This window comes from Sphaerulina musiva, assembly GCF_000320565.1.
Source record: "Sphaerulina musiva SO2202 unplaced genomic scaffold SEPMUscaffold_7, whole genome shotgun sequence".
NCBI lineage: Eukaryota > Fungi > Ascomycota > Dothideomycetes > Mycosphaerellales > Mycosphaerellaceae > Sphaerulina > Sphaerulina musiva.
This window is the reverse complement of record NW_016017389.1, coordinates 1,140,641-1,156,027: the sequence shown is the minus strand read 5'-3', so window position 1 is coordinate 1,156,027 and position 15,387 is coordinate 1,140,641. Positions and strand designations below refer to the sequence as shown.

The 15,387-nt window shown below is 52.1% G+C and overlaps 6 protein-coding genes across 6 annotated transcripts; 4 read left to right on the top strand and 2 right to left on the bottom strand.

Annotated features, from left to right (window-relative positions):
• Positions 1-287: 287 nt before the first annotated feature.
• On the bottom strand, positions 288-1,158 carry SEPMUDRAFT_150306 (mitochondrial F1F0 ATP synthase subunit Atp14). The gene is made up of 3 exons (XM_016906079.1): positions 1,095-1,158; positions 960-1,041; positions 288-904 (listed from the first exon to the last, which is right to left on the bottom strand). The coding sequence occupies exons 1-3, from the start codon at positions 1,113-1,115 to the stop codon at positions 636-638; spliced, it is 372 nt and encodes a 123-aa protein (XP_016759468.1). The 5' UTR covers positions 1,116-1,158; the 3' UTR covers positions 288-635.
• A 156-nt stretch (positions 1,159-1,314) lies between these two features.
• Positions 1,315-3,636, top strand: SEPMUDRAFT_150303 (cyclin-like protein). Its single transcript, XM_016906078.1, has 3 exons — positions 1,315-1,664; positions 1,846-2,759; positions 2,814-3,636. Exons 2-3 carry the CDS (start codon positions 2,045-2,047, stop codon positions 3,173-3,175), a joined length of 1,077 nt encoding a protein of 358 aa, XP_016759467.1. The 5' UTR covers positions 1,315-1,664; positions 1,846-2,044; the 3' UTR covers positions 3,176-3,636.
• A 2,253-nt stretch (positions 3,637-5,889) lies between these two features.
• On the top strand, positions 5,890-6,678 carry SEPMUDRAFT_118640 (uncharacterized protein; the record flags this gene model as incomplete). Its single annotated transcript, XM_016901446.1, has 1 exon — positions 5,890-6,678. The coding sequence occupies one exon, from the start codon at positions 5,890-5,892 to the stop codon at positions 6,676-6,678; it is 789 nt and encodes a 262-aa protein (XP_016759466.1).
• A 2,279-nt stretch (positions 6,679-8,957) lies between these two features.
• On the top strand, positions 8,958-9,943 carry SEPMUDRAFT_150302 (uncharacterized protein). The gene has a single exon (XM_016906077.1). The coding sequence runs from the start codon at positions 9,010-9,012 to the stop codon at positions 9,466-9,468; it is 459 nt and encodes a 152-aa protein (XP_016759465.1). The 5' UTR covers positions 8,958-9,009; the 3' UTR covers positions 9,469-9,943.
• A 3,074-nt stretch (positions 9,944-13,017) lies between these two features.
• Positions 13,018-13,935, top strand: SEPMUDRAFT_150301 (uncharacterized protein; the record flags this gene model as incomplete). The annotated part of the gene is made up of 1 exon (XM_016906076.1): positions 13,018-13,935. A coding segment is annotated over exon 1 (378 nt), but the record flags the coding sequence as incomplete, so codon positions are not given.
• Positions 13,936-14,611: 676 nt separating this feature from the next.
• On the bottom strand, positions 14,612-15,157 carry SEPMUDRAFT_109427 (uncharacterized protein; the record flags this gene model as incomplete). Its single annotated transcript, XM_016900782.1, has 3 exons — positions 14,612-14,685; positions 14,820-14,915; positions 14,992-15,157. The coding sequence occupies 3 exons, from the start codon at positions 15,155-15,157 to the stop codon at positions 14,612-14,614; spliced, it is 336 nt and encodes a 111-aa protein (XP_016759463.1).
• Between the last annotated feature and the right edge of the window lie 230 nt (positions 15,158-15,387).

Below are 15,387 nucleotides of genomic sequence, written 5' to 3'. Positions count from 1 at the left end.
AGAGGCGAGTACTGCGACTACCAAATTGTGCGGAGATGGCAAAGCCTTTTGTCCAATCGAGTCCCCCCAGGCACACTTGTGATTTCGTTTACACTTTATCGCTGATGTAGAGGAAAATTGTCAAAAGGCCTGGTGGGAAGTCCATCTCGTCCTGCAAATATCAACTTCTGACGCGAAGTGCAGACCTACACTGTCCAGTCACAGATGAGACTGTAGAAGCGTTGATTCTTTATGCAACATTTTCGCCCCCGAGGCATGTTGCCAAAGCGGTCAACTTGAAGACATCAGTCAGATTAACGGCTTGCTCGTCCATGGCATTCTGATGCCAATGTGAGGGATATTGTATCACGTGATCTGTACTGCCGATACTGCCTCCTATAGGTGAATCATGTAGCATGGACGCCAGCCCATGTTCAGTCTCCAAGCAGTGCTTTGCGTGAAACGTACACCCGGATACCATGGAGACTTGATTGTGAACCCAAGCATCCAGCTCACCTTGAGCAGCTCAGCGAGCGCTCTTGAAAGAAAACAATTTCACTCCCACATGTCGCACATACACATCTTGACTGGTATTGGCTCTTTGCTTCACTGAGATATGTTACACGTCCACCTCCGCAGCCCACTTGTTCCCACATCTAGTGACCATGCGCCTCATCCTCTTCCTCCTCCTCGACGAACCAATCCTGCTCAACTGGTGCAGCGCTGGCATCGGTCGCCGCACCCTGAACCTCGGGTGTCGATGCTTCGTATTCCTGCAGACCGCTCTGGAGATCGGCCTCCTCAGGCGATTGTGGCGCTTTAGGGACGGCGAACTTTTGCACTTGGCCCTCGGAGTCGTTGGCCTTGATTGCCGCAGGCTTGTAGGATTTAAGCTCTTTCAGGTAGAGGTCCTGGACAATATCGGCTATCGACAGTCAGTTGGAGGGCATTGAGAGGTCGTAGACAGGCGAAGGGCATACCCGAGCGGACAGGAGTTGCGATGAAGGTGCGGCGGAAGGTCGTGGCATTTTGCTTAGTCGCTGCTCGGACGAGCGCGTTGCGCTGGGAGGTGTTAGTGATGGCACTTCAGGTATCGGTAGGTAGACAACACAGACCGAGAGTCTGAATGCCTGCATGGTTGAATGTGGCGAGGGCAGTGAGGTGCAATCAATGGCGGCCGTCAAACACTGTTCAGACTACTAACCCGACGTGAAGCTGCTCTTCAGTGTAAGTCACGTGAAGCGCTAAAGACGGAATTCCCGGCTCGGGTTCTCCCACCATCTCGACGATCTCGTGATTCTCGTCACAGTCATCTCTTTCACATCCGCCCTCTCTCTTCTATCCACCTCGACACCCTCTCCGCCCTCCACCGCTCCCTGTCTCAGAAACCGCTTGTCGCACCGCGGAAACCACCACGTCCATCAGACAATATCTCACCGAGTTGCTGGCGACTGGTTTTAGCGACTCCCGACCTGCGCGATCTAACGGCCGACGTCTACGAGAATCGCGACACCAGTCAAGTCTGACTCTTGTCGCTCTGCTCAAGGACACCTTCACTGGTTTCCGGCCGGACAACTCAGCGCGCACCTCTGTTTCCAACCAGCTCTCTCGCTCTGTGCCGTCACTTCACTCGTCGATCTGACGCTGCCGAGTATCGGTCCGCCGTCCATTCAACGGGTGTGAGGGTACGTGCGCACTCCACCTCACCGTAGAACTGTTTGGCCGTTTGCGTCTTTGTGCGCAACATTCAAAGACACTACTACAGTCGCAATCACCTCGTTCCACTCAGACGACGCACTTGTTTCTGCGCTTGGGTTACCTTCAAGGCAATCTTGTGGCGACTGCGCTGACATCGTGAGTCCTTAGCCGCGACCTCACTCTTAAAAGGTACGACGACCGCCGGAACCTGCTCAATACCGCCAAAACGCATTCTCCACTCTTCATTCGTTGCTTCGCCAAGAATCACAAGCTCCAGAAGAGCTCAAAAGGCATCAAAAAGCGGGCTACTTTACGTTTCGAGGACTCGATCAAAAAAGACTTTGCCGTGCGCAAGCCACTAGCCGTCATGGCACAAGTACTGTCACCGGGCGCGGTGCCCGATCCGATCCCAGTGCCGGCACAGGAGGAAGAGTGGCGTGAGAATCTGAACGTACGCCTCATGTGCAGAGAATGTTGCGAAGATCCTCCAGATCTCCGCGAAGACCATGCGAGCGGTGACCTCCTGTGCGGAAGCTGTGGCTTGGTCTTGCAGGAGCGTTCAATCGACACGAGCAGTGAATGGCGCACCTTTTCAAACGATGACCAGGGTAACGATGACCCTAGTCGTGTCGGAGATGGTCCAAACGCTCTCTTGAATGGCGCGCAGCTCAATACTAACATTGCCTTCGGTGATGGTGGTATGAAGGCCAAGGACCTACACCGCGCTCAGAACAAAGCGAATCTGGACAAGGGCAACAAGAGTCTGCTGCAAGCTTACAAGCAGATCGGCGCACTCTGCGATGGCTGGCAACTTCCTTCGACCGTGTCAGATACTGCAAAGCACCTGTATAAGGATGCTGAGGAGAGTCGAATTTTCAAAGGCAAGGGTCAGGACGCGCTCATCGCAGGCTGCGTCTTCCTGGCCTGTCGCCGCAACGGAGTACCACGATCCTTTCGCGAGGTTATGGATCTTACTAAAGTCACCAAGAAGGAGATTGGCAAGACATATAAGATGCTCGAAGACTTCATTAGGCAGAGGGACAAGCAGAAGAGTGCTTCGAAAACTGCGGTCGCTCCTGACGGTAAGTCTCGCGCGTCACCAGCTAACTTCTCTGTGCTCTTGCTAAACTTATTAGTCTACAATAATGCATACACCACCACTACCGCCGATCCTGCAGACCTTTGCCAGCGGTACTGCAGCATGCTGGACATGGATCAGCGAAGCACCAATGTGGCTATAGCTCTAGCCACAGTCATGACTAAGACCGGTGCTCTCGCTGGTCGTTCTCCTCTGTCATCCGCTGCCGCTTGCATCTTCATGGCCAGCATGCTCATGGGGCAGGCAAAGACTCCTAAAGATATCATGGCCGTGGCAAAGGTTAGCGACAGTACCATCCGCCATGCATACAAGCTGCTCTACGCAGAAAAGGAAAAGCTGCTCACTGAGGAAATTATCAATCGTGGTGCGGACCCGGCCAAGTTAATAAAGCCATCTTAGGGGGCATGGCGACTCCTCTCACCGACGGCAAAGTCTCGAAAAAGTTTCGAAAAGACCGCAATTTATCTTGCACACTTTCCACCCAACGACCATGAGTCACAGCTCTCAGCAATGGCCAGCCTTGACAGGCGGTGATCCATATACTGCTTTGCGCTAGTGCTCAAACCACTCTTTACAGCCAAATGGCTGCACATACACGTTCTCTGGCTTTTCCTACTGTCTTTGACTTTCGATCATGGCTACCCAGTTAGAGCCTATGAGAATCTGGGACAAAAAAAAGGCTTTTCAAGGGTATTTTATCAGATTGGATTGCGAGAACCTAGACTGCGGGTGGGCGTCCTGCTTCTGCTCTTGCTTGTTGTCTTCGCTGGAAAGTAGCGAAAGCTCGCCCGCGATCTCACCAAAACCCAGAATGGATGCGATAGCTGTATGTATAGAAGACGCGATAATGAAACAAAAAAAACCCCCTTTTGAGAAGGGCGTCACTTGTACCTCCTCTGATCTCATTTCCTTCTTCCGCCTGCCTACTATGTGAAGCCAGTGTGTAGCATCCGACGTGGTTCGGGGAGCTCGAGGTGAGAGAAGCTTCGTCGTCGTACAGTCGGGGAGGCGTTCAAAGTTGCACCCTACCCTACCCCTACCTCGCGATGTGATTGATATTTGGAGACCTACCTGTTTGAGCACGCTGTTCTCCCTTGCGCGTTCTTGGGCGCGCTGGCCATGGCTACCTGGTAGAGCATGACCAAGATCAGTCGTCACCGCAACAACAGATCCTTGGCTTGCTCTTGCACCTTGGTAACAAATGCTGTTTTGTGCGTTCTGTATGTAAGACGGAGCTGAATTTTTTGAAATGTCCGTGATCACCTACCCACCCACTCGTCGTAACGGCACAGCTGAGCTTTTCTTGGATCTGATTTTTGCTTGCTGCAATGGTATGACAGGACTACATGTACCTTACGTATGCGTCGAAGGGTATTGCGTTTGTAGCATCAAACGGAAGTATCAAACGGAAGCAACAAAGGCTGTATTGACTGTTTGTCGACTGGCAGTCTCTCACAAAAAGACGCTAATCTATTGAGTTCTGCTAGTGCGATTAGGTCAGTGAACGAGAGCTTCTAGCGTCTGACACTGCGGTGTGTTGGGAGTGTGTTGGAGTCGATTTCATCGTCATTAGTCCATGCCTACTCCCCGTCCCCGACTGCCTTTCGCCCTCTGCGGGTCTGTCTGCTCGTAGGCTCGTCCTGACTCCTCCTCCTCATCAAACTCCTCATCTCAGACTCCTCACGCCCGCCCTCATCACGCCTCTCGCCTCCCGCCTCCCGCCTCCTCCTCCACCGGGCTCCGGCTGATCCCCTGCCTGGTCGTCCATTTTCTCAAAGTGTCTAGCGTGAGACGAAGGACGGCGCCCATTGGCATCTGGCGATATGTTGCGCTTGAATTGTGGGCCGGGTTGGAGAATCGGTCGTGACGCTCCCGGCGCCGCCAAGTTCCCACCCCCCGGTCATTGTTATGTCTCACCCTGAAGGAGCATATACGACTTGCCGGACTTCAAGCGAGGGTGGGAAATGCTGGATTGCTGAAAGCACCCAAGCCTTGTGCATTGATTGCGGCGTATGTCTAGTGGCCAGCCAGCCAACGAGGGGTCGAAGCCCCTCCAGGCTCCAGTACGACATCGAGCCATGCCAATTGCCATGCCCTCGGAGTCTCGGACGGCCTTCACAGCGCACGGCGGGCGCTCTTCTGGAGTCTGCACAAGCGGAGCATCAAGTGCGGGCGTGCGTGCCTCGTCTTCCTCCGCAGGGTCTCGTACTCTCGTTGTCATTCGCGCGGCACATAGTAGTCATCAAGTTGTGGGCGATCGAAGATCGTCCGCCAAAACAATTCGCGTTGGATACGAACGGATGCACGTCTGGATCTGGGCCATATCACTCACACTCTCACACTCTCAGTACGTATCAGTCGTGGCGATGGGGAGGCACAACTACAGGTACTACTACCTTACCTGACTTACTGTGTGCACTCTCGGGAAACAGCGCGGCAAGCGCAGATTTCGGACAATTTCTGTACGTTGCTTTTGGCTAATATCCGGGACCTCATATCAGTCGCGCTATCGTGCGAATTTCATAGACCTTCGCTACGTAGTAGCAGCATTCTATGCCCCCAGGCCAGCGTAGCTTTATGTGTGTCATAGGCTACCTACGCATCTACGGGGTGCCCTCAATGAACAAGGCGCCTAATATGACCACGGCCGCTTAGCGCGACCATGCATGCTGAACGACCAGACCTGTTACGATATCCACTCACCACTTCCTGATGGCTGAAGCGAGGTAAAGTAGTGGTTAATTGGCATCCCGGTGGGTAATAACGGTATTGGCTGAATCGTACGTGTCCAGCCTTCTCGATTATTCCTGTACGGGATTTCACCTGTACGATGTACCAGCAGAGTATTATTGAATACCCCCATTTCTGCCGCCCCAAAAACGCAGAAGAGGTTGACATGATAATGTGCTTGGTGTACACCGATCTGCAGCTCATGTTACCAGCGACTGCAATAAGCTTTCACATCCACGAAGCAGGCATTGTTGAGCTGGCATATTCACATCTCCAGAGGGATTCTCTGACATACGAGGTCTCGACGCTTGGACTGGCTACTCGGAGATCGACTCCTACGATTTTCGACTATTCAAGGCGGTGCGTGAGGATCAAGACTGGAGATGACCGACGAGCGAAGCGCTTGGGGTAGCCCCCCGCGCGGTGGCATCGCACATTCGCAGTATGGACAACACATAGAGCAAGATCTTTGGTCAGGCGATCCACACGGTCCTGGTGCATCAGATCTGACATTCGAATACCCCGAACAGGCACTGCTGCAGCGTTCACTGCGCCTTGTGCCTGTACACCAAGATGCCGGAACGCAGAGCCAGTCGTACCCTGGAGTGCACAGCATGATGGGAATGCCGATGGACGTGACCAACTTCTGGTGGCATGAGTCCATGGCCGCTGTCAAGAAGGAGGAGTCGAACGAGGAGTTGCAACTGCACCAGCAGCAGCAGCTGCAGCAACTGCAGCAACTGCACCAGCAGCATAGTGTTGGAAGCTACACGGATGCTCGCGAAGAGTACGAGCGGGATCAACGTCCACCCAGCTCGAGAGACTCGCTGTCCACGTCCATGCCCTCTCGACCACATGCTGCGGTCGAGAAACGGTACCGGCGTACAGTCAACACCAAGCTGCAGCAGCTGCACGCAGCAATTCCAGCCTCAGGCACATTTTCTCTCGATCCGGCGGAGAGGGCTCGGTCCAGTCTGGACGGCAGTGAGCCCGAACAAGCAGCCAAACCTGTTGTTCTGGACAAAGCGATACAATATACCACGCATCTAATCGAGACATATCGCAAATACGATGACGACATTGAGGTTCTTCGTCAGCAGGTTCGCGAGTGGCTCGGGGACGACAGAGCCTCTGCCTCTCTGATGACCGAAAATACGAAGAGGGTTGGGTGATCAGCGCTGCGGTGCCTTTCTACTAGAGCGTGCTATCTCTCACGAATGACCGGCCGGTGCGTTGTACTATCACACTATAGAACGGTGCGCGACTTTGCGCCTGTGGCCGGCAACTTACGGGATGATCTATTTCCAAGAGTAATTATTATATTTTTTTGCCACATCACCACCTCCCATCTCACTCACAGTCCCAAATGAGGGCATAACGTGTTGCTGCTACCTACCTAGTAGTGGTGTTCTGAGAAAGAGTAGATCAGATTGTAGTTAGAAATGACAATGCCCTCCCTACTGCCCCTCGAGCGCGCCACAACACGTCCAGTGTCCGCCATTCTGCTCGGATGATTGCAATCATAAGGGAGACGTCAAAAGGCCGGTCCGATTGCGACCAGGCCAAAACCTCGTGCCGAAGAGAACCACGCGCTAGGATGATTCGGCGTAGCTGAACCCGACCGCTCAACCGCGACACGCTTGGCACTATGGCAGCCGTAGGAGGCTAGGTAGGTCAGGTCAGGTCAGGTCAGGTTAACCAGGGAGGCTGCAAGTTGGCGGCCCACAACGTTCGTGCTTCATCAGTGGCTGCTGCAGCATTAATTCATTGCACGAGGCTTGTTGAACATACAGGGCTGAAAGTGAAGTTACCGGTGTCTGTGTGGCGAGTTTGGACTTGTGGGGAGTTAGTTTTACGGGAAAAAGGAGGCAGGCAGCTGGAGGAGCTGACAGTACACTCAGCACTCAGCACTCAGCACTCAGCACTCAGTACTCAGCACTACTGACTCGTCCCGAATGCGTCGACATACCGGGAGCAGACGCACCACGTGCCATAAGATGCCTTCGCAGGTGGATAGTTTTATTGGACGATAGCGACAGGATAGCGACATCGAGATGCCTCTCATGCCACAACCCCAGCAATCCATCCATGATCCCTCACTTTGACAGGGCCAGGCGCAGGAATTAAAGCAAAATTTGATGTGGGGAAGGCCCATTATCATTCCTCACCGATTCACCAGGACCAGGTAGGGCGCAAGTTGCAAGTCTGCACGAACCATGGCGTGCCCGTTGCCCAAAATAGCGACCACGCTTCACCCACCCCGGGCGGGCAGTGAGCGACAGAGGTGTAGTCGTGTTTCAGCAGGACACCAGCAGGGCTTGGGACAACAGCGGCACCTCACCAATGCTTGGTTCCCTCCCAGGACCATGTCCGGGCGCGAGGACCCACGTGGACGACCAGTCCACGTCGTCTTAGGGTTGCGAGCGACCTATGTGAGGCCCGGGTTGGGGAGAAGGGCGGGCGGCCTGCGGTGTTGTCTCATGTTGCTCGACATGCTACTACTGACTAGTCAACTACAGGTACTCCTACTACGACCACGGCCAGGCAGGGCCAGGCAGGGCCAGGCAGACAGACAGGCAGACAGGCAGCAGGTAGGGCCAGCAGCGGCGCCGAGACGCAGAGGATCGCTGACCAGGTCCTCCGCAACCCGTAGCCCTTTTGATTGCAAGGAGGAGAGTAATCGGTGGATGCCTTGATGATCAGTGCTCCAGCGTGCACACATACAAAGGCGGCCTGGTCCCGGAACATCTCATCACACTGTGATCGGAAGTCAAATTCCCTGCCGTTGCCTCACTCTATTGCGTCTTGCCATTGCGAAACTCTCACAAACTTAATCCAGCATTCGAGCACGGTCGGTCAGCATACCGATCATCACATCAGCCCTAGAAGGAATATACTCAGGGCACTGTGCCTGGCTGACAATGGCTGCTGCTGCGTATGGCGACACTCTGGTCATGCATAACGACATGCAGCATGACTACTTCCCATCATCTGGCTATCACTGTAAGTGAGAACTCGCAGTCAATCTCACCATTGGGACGTGGTGATCGATCAAGGGAACCAAGACGCTGACCCCCCACACAGCTAGTGGCGTCCTCACGCCAGACGTTGGACTCGACTATCTCCCTTCGCCGGACTGGTATTCTCAGTGGTCGCCCAACAATGGAGCGCATCACCAGTCCTGGTATACCGTTAGCCACAACGACCTCTGCCATGCGTATTCCGAAAATCCCATGACATGCGGAACCATGGCGCCCATGACGGCGACGACGACGACAACGACGACAACGACTGCAACGACGCCCTTGAGCCCACAAATCAGCCCCCGAACCAGCTTCTTCCCCCGGATACCGGCTTCCCAGATCAGCCCACGTATCGCCATGGTGCCCCAGATGCCACAGCTGCCAGAGCCTCCGGTGATTGCCATCCCCGTACCCAGCATGCGACAAAAACGAAAGCGATCACCCGAGTCAATCGACCTGGGGCAACGCAAAAAAGTCCAGATGGCGGCCGAACAACAACAACAACATACGATCATCAGTCCCAGCACCAGCAGTCCTCAAAGCAGCACCTCCAGCCCCTCGGAAGTACTGAGCACGCGCGCCCACTACGCCGTCGAGAAGCGCTACCGATCCACCTTGAACGAACGGTATGCCACATTGGCCCGCATCGTGTCGAGTCCGGACACGATGGAGATTTGCCGCACGGCCATGCCCGAGTGGGAAGTGCCCACGAAACTCGAAGTGCCGGATCCCGTGGCGGAGAAGAATACGGGCAAACGGCAGAGTAAGACGACGACGTTGTCGGTGGCTCTGCATACGATTGAATTGCTGGATCGTGCTTGTGTGCGTAAGGCGCGAGAGTATCAGGAATTGAGTCGTCGTTTGTCGACGATTGTTGGTGCTGCTGCTACTGCTACTGCTACTGCTATTAGTACTACTACTACTACTCCTGGTATCTGATGAGGAGAGAGAGAGAGAGAGAGAGTTTTGCCCACGGGTCTACAGAGTCGACACGTGGTCGGGTCGGTCGGGTCGGGTTGGTTGATTGATTTTTGGTCAAGTCACACAGATTTTTCATGCATCGAATGAATATGAGAGAGAGAGAAAGAATTTCATCAATGAATGACGGCTGCACTACATCTTGGGGAGGGAATCTTCTATTCTTTTGGAGGTTTAAAAAAAAGCCGCATTGTGCCCCTTTTTTTGGAGAGAGAGAGAGATTGAAAGAGAGAATTGTGTATGTATTTGAAACGTTTTGTTTTTTGCATCTGCGTTGTTAGGTGGCATTGATTTACGTTTTTACGAAGCAGCAGCAGCGGGCAGCGGCAGGCAGCGGCGGCAGGCATTTGATTTTGTCTTTTTTTGGAGAAAGAGGGGGAGAAGGCGAGAAGGCGAGAGAAGGAGAGAGAGAAGCGATACGTTGTATATACCCACCCTGTCGTTTATGGCTTTGAAGAGTTTTTTGTCTTCTTTTTGATTTTTTTCTTCTTTTTGATATAGCATACCTTACCTGACATTTTTTTTTAAAAACATACATGCATACACAAGGTTATTAGGTACATACATCCCATGGATTACCTGGATCGGTCGGTAGTAGAAAGAATGCTCAAGGGGGAAAATTCCCAACAACCCATTTCAACTACCTTACCTACCAACTTACCTTACCTTACCGACCCATCTATCGAACCTGGTACTGTACATACTGTACTGTACCTTACCCACCACCAGCAGCCTATAGCCTGTAGCCTGTTGGGTCAGATAGGGTAGGGTAGGGGAAGGGTAAGTATTGATTTTTTTTACCGTTTCGGTACATTTTTATTCTTTTCTTTTTCTTTTTTTTTGGAAAAGAAAATCAAAAGGTTTTGTGATAACATTGCATACAGTACATGCCAGCCACCGCAAGGATTCCCTCCTGTATCTATCTATTCCAACTAATTTATCTATACCAACCACGAAAGCTTTTTCTTGCCAGGCCAAGTTGGCCAACCCCCTTCCTTGAAAAAAAAAAGGTACCATCATTTCGGCATTTCCTTTTCTTGCCTTTTTTTTTCTAACTTCAAGATCCGGACAACAAGTCGAACGCTATACTATACTATACTATAACCCAATATATAAAAAAAAGATACGAATAAGTAAAGACCAAACAGTAAGACGCAACAAGGACAAAAACCATTTTAACAAAAACACATCTTTTTTTTTTCTCGAGAAAATGCATCGAAGTTCTTGGCGAGCAGGTATTTCCGTAAGGGGGAGCGTTGTTTGGCTACGGCGGGTTGGCATACAGTTGTCTATCCTATCCTATCCTATACTATCCTATCTTTATCCGATCCGTTTGAACTCATCTCTACCAACAATTTCTTTTTGAAAAAAATATATATCAAAGAAAATTCGAACTTTAGATGATACACTTTTCCCAATTTTACTACCTACCCTACCCCGACCTGTTGTTGTTGTTGTTGTTGGACCCACCTAGCCAACACACGCATGGGTTTGAGAGATAGAGAGAGATAGAGAGCAGAGATAGACAGAGAGAGAGACGAGAGAGACTCGGGAAAGACGAGAGAGGTTAATGCTAAAACAAGGATTTCAGGATATATATCCGGCCTAGCCTAGCCTCTAGGTATATGACCGACCCGAACCGAAACCAGGAACGCCTTCTCTCTTTTCGGGCAGTCTTTGCCTTGGCGGTAGTCTTTTACAACACGAGTACTGTAAGTAGTAAGTACATGTACCTGACGTTCATTTTGTTCTTGTTGTTGTGTTTCCCCACCCGTGATCCTACCCCTTCACCTACACCCCTGCGATGCGCAGCAGCAGCCCTTTCCTTGTAACAACGATGTCACTTCTTTTCTTGCGCGAGCCTGGTTGGGATGGGTTGGGTTGGGTTGGTTCGTAGGTACCTAAGGTAACTAGGTAGGTATGTAAGGGAGACCCAGGAAAGCAGATTGGTGAAAAGAGAGCGATGTGGTCATTTCAAAAGTCAACGGCGGTACTATTGTCGCGAGCCCGACCTGTCTACCTATGTACCTAGGTACATATACGTAGGTTCATTAGGTATGTACATTAGATATGTACCTACCTGGCATTCCCGTGATGAAAGACATCACTTGTTTCAGAAAAGGCCGTACGTAGTGGTAGTGGTGGTAGTAGTGGTGGTAGTGGTTAGTACGAAGGTAGTTCCAGACAGAGGGAGCCCTCATCAGAGAGAGGCAGAGAGACTCTCTAGCGTGCCCGCGCTGTGTGGGATATCTGTCTGAACTCCCTTCTAGCGCCGTTTCTAGACTGAGGTAGGTATCTATCTGATCAGTGAGGACGAACGGTTGGTCATACTTACCACAAGTCACAACTCGATCCTGCAATCAGCTGCCATTCCGCTGATATCGCGCCGTGTGAGACACCGTTTCTCCCTATACGATATTTTTAGCAAGGGAAGGGGGGAGGGCGAGCTTGCAAGCGAAGCGTGTGTCCTGTAACCTGGTTCCTTTTCACCTACTCTCCTCGGAGCTTGGTGAGGAGGAGGAGGAGGATGACGAGGATGACGAGGAGAGAGAGAGGGGGGGAAGGGGGAGCGGAGAGGAACGGCCGGAAGCGACGACGTAGGCACAGACGACAAGTGCGATTGTTCGATCGCGGGAGGTCAGCAAGCTCTTTTCGAACCAGCGAGTACCTATGTGGTACTTACGTATTACTATTTTCCATGCGCAGATTGAGAGCCTCAAAAGGACAGGCGCTTTTGCGAGGAGGACATCTGCTCGATTCGGATATCGACGGTATCTACTAAGGTACCTAACCAGGTACCCTTCGAATTGAGGTCAATATCAGCGCAATGGCGGACTACTTCTTAGGTTGAACTGGCATACCTTACTCATACAGTCATACCACAACTGGTAACAATGTGCACACCGACTCAGAGTCTAAAGTGCGCAGAGGGCTGATCTGCGCACTCTCTGAGACCTCATCGTGCAGGGAAAAGCACATGGTGCGCTATCAGCAGCCAGACATCACAGCACGCAATCGCGCTTATGGTCGACTTTACTGCCCTCCTTCATCATTCGCCACCTCGAGACAAATCACCATCGTATCGCACCCTGATCCATGGCAATGGCGAACAGCAGGACTATGCCCCTCGTGGCAGTCGTTTGGCCGACTGCACGTGCGAACAAGGGAGGTCGCAATCGAGTTCTCTCTAGCGATAGGGCTGACACGTCAGATGACCCCCACGACTCCCCATGAGTAAGACGTCAGTTTCGTCTGAAGTGCGTGTATGTGATAAAATGGAATATATTCACCATGGCCCATGGCTACTACCATCAAAGGATAGGAGGTCATACAGGGAAGCCGTCGCGGATGGTGGAGTGGCCATCTATTTCTGCTACCCGCAGCTGGAATGGGGGCGATCGCAAGAGCAACAACAAGTGCCGCAGGTCCTCCACAAGATGTGCGTTGTCTGTCGTTCTCGGCAAAGACTTGGTATGGCACTTGGGACATCCTGGCTGGCTATGCGGGGCGGTAGTTGTGCACTAAGGTAGTAAGGTAATGGATGACCGTGCTGAGTGTGTTGGTCGTGGCTCACGCCTTGCTCGATAAGAGAGATGAGCGCAGGATCATAGATATTGCGCCTCCGCATCCTAAGGCTCGCTCGAGTTTCGACGGTGTCAGGGTATTAACAACCATTTGTGGGCCGACCTTTTGATTGCGGGCGTTCTTCTTGCTTCCGAAGGCATGCCGAGAGTTGGCCCTTGAGTCCGGTCGCGCACCAGACATGGGCCGTAATCCATGGACTGCTGTACAACGGCATACCCGGTCGAAACCACCATTCGTCTGTTGATACACTACGCTAGAATAGACGCAGTCTCAACTGAGGCGCGCATCAAGCTGGAGAGGCCAACTTGGCGGTCTTCTGTTATTCTTGTTGCTGAGGCCAAGAACCTCAATCGAGACATATCACCGCGTCTAGCGTCTGCTCATTACTGTCTGAGGTGTGTTTCCTGGCTCTATTCATCTTCGCTCGTCGACTGGAGACAGCACGACCTGGAAACTCGACGGCATGACCTGGAAATTGGAAATGTTACACCGCCAGCTCGCGCGACCACTAGCAGTAGATTTGCCGCATCAACCTACTAGTGTGTGTGAGTGCGTGTGTTTTTTTTTCTTGTCTCTGCGCGCGCAACTACCACACAGCACTAGACAACTACTAGGTAGACTTGCGCTCATTCTTTTTTCTGCCTCTCACATCCGCGGCACAGGCTGGCTGGAGACTGGCGGTATGCAAAATATCTCAGCGCCAACAGCCGGTATACCGCCTCGGGAATGTTCTCGTTCGCAGTGGTCACTGTTCAGCCACAGATCCCCAGTGAGACAATTGTATGAGACACGGCCAGTCCACCAGCCCTTTGGGTTGACCACGTGCGTGCTTTTCTGCCTGCGAGACACATTTTTTTTTCTTCCTGCTCACCCGCCGACTGCGGACTTGTACACACCCCCTCCCTAGGTTTCCTCCCCTACTGATCACCCTCCCCCATATCGCTGCTCTTTCTTCATCTTCTGACGTGCAGTCGCGCTTATCACTTCTCGGAGTCCGCAGACCAGGGACAGCAGACTAGGGCAGTACATATGAAACAGCAGTGCGTCGACTTGTACTAGGAGGTAGAGAGAGGGAGAGAGAGAGAGCGAGCGCGCGATGTCGAAGGTTATCATGCCAAGTGAGGCTGGCAGGCCGCCAAAATGCATCCATTGTTTAGCGTCATGCACAACTGATCCAATAGAAGTTCGTGGGGCTGTTTGCGTATCATGATCCCTGATGGTGAAAGCCCTTCGGGAATCCAGCTGCACGTGCATACCTAAGTTACTTTACAGGCTTACACAAACACTCTTCGGACACCAAAACGTGGAATTCATCTCATGGTGTTCATTGACGTTGTTTCATTTCATTCGCAGTCAGATGATATACTATCGGGGCCTGGAATAGGCTTCATCACACCTTTTTGCCCGAAACCTCATCAGCAGCTTACTACTACCAACTAGCCCATTCCTTCCGAAACGCCTCGCTCAGTCAAAACGGTACAGTCAAACGTCTCTCGAATCCCCCCCTCGGCCAGCACGCTCATGCACGGCGAGTAGTGAAGTCCGTCTCCATCTCAGAAGTTCCAGACTCCGTACCACCGCAAGTGCAAGAATCTAGAAAACGGGATTTCCAGTCAGCATATACCTAGGTATTTAGGTACCATGTATTCAACCCGATGCTGACTAAGGCAAGGTAACATGGTGGTGGCTGAGGTATGAACAACCAACTAGGTAACCAAGGTACTCACCTTTTGCTCGCTTGCCACAAGCACAAGCAGAACCCATCACTTTGGCATTCTCAGTCGACGAACGAGAGCATGTGCATGCGCCTGCCGGACGTTGGTCTGATTAAAAAGTACAGTCGTTAGTTTCATAGCTTCTTCCCGCTTTGGTGATGATGATGATGGACTATGTGCTTACTGCATGAGCATCGAGCTCCTTCGACTTTATTCTCAGTCGCAGCCTTCTCGCAGTTGCAGTGCAGTGCAGACTGCTTGCCGCACGAACACATGGCCTCTTTGGCGCAGACGCAGCCGCCTTCACGACCGCAGCAGGTAGCTGGAACGGCAGCTGTTGGGGCAGACATATCGATCAATGCTTGGTTGGGTTGGGTATGATGGGATTTGAGTCGTCGAATGGAGTTTGATGTACGATGTCAAGATGTTGTTTCTGACTGAATGTTGGTAATGAGAAGAGAAGTGAGGTCTACGATCAGGACGCAACAGGTTTTATGCACTTCCTCACATCTGATACGAGGACATTGTACTCTATCAGATTTCATCTCGAAAGAGCCAGATGACGCTAATGCTGACAATT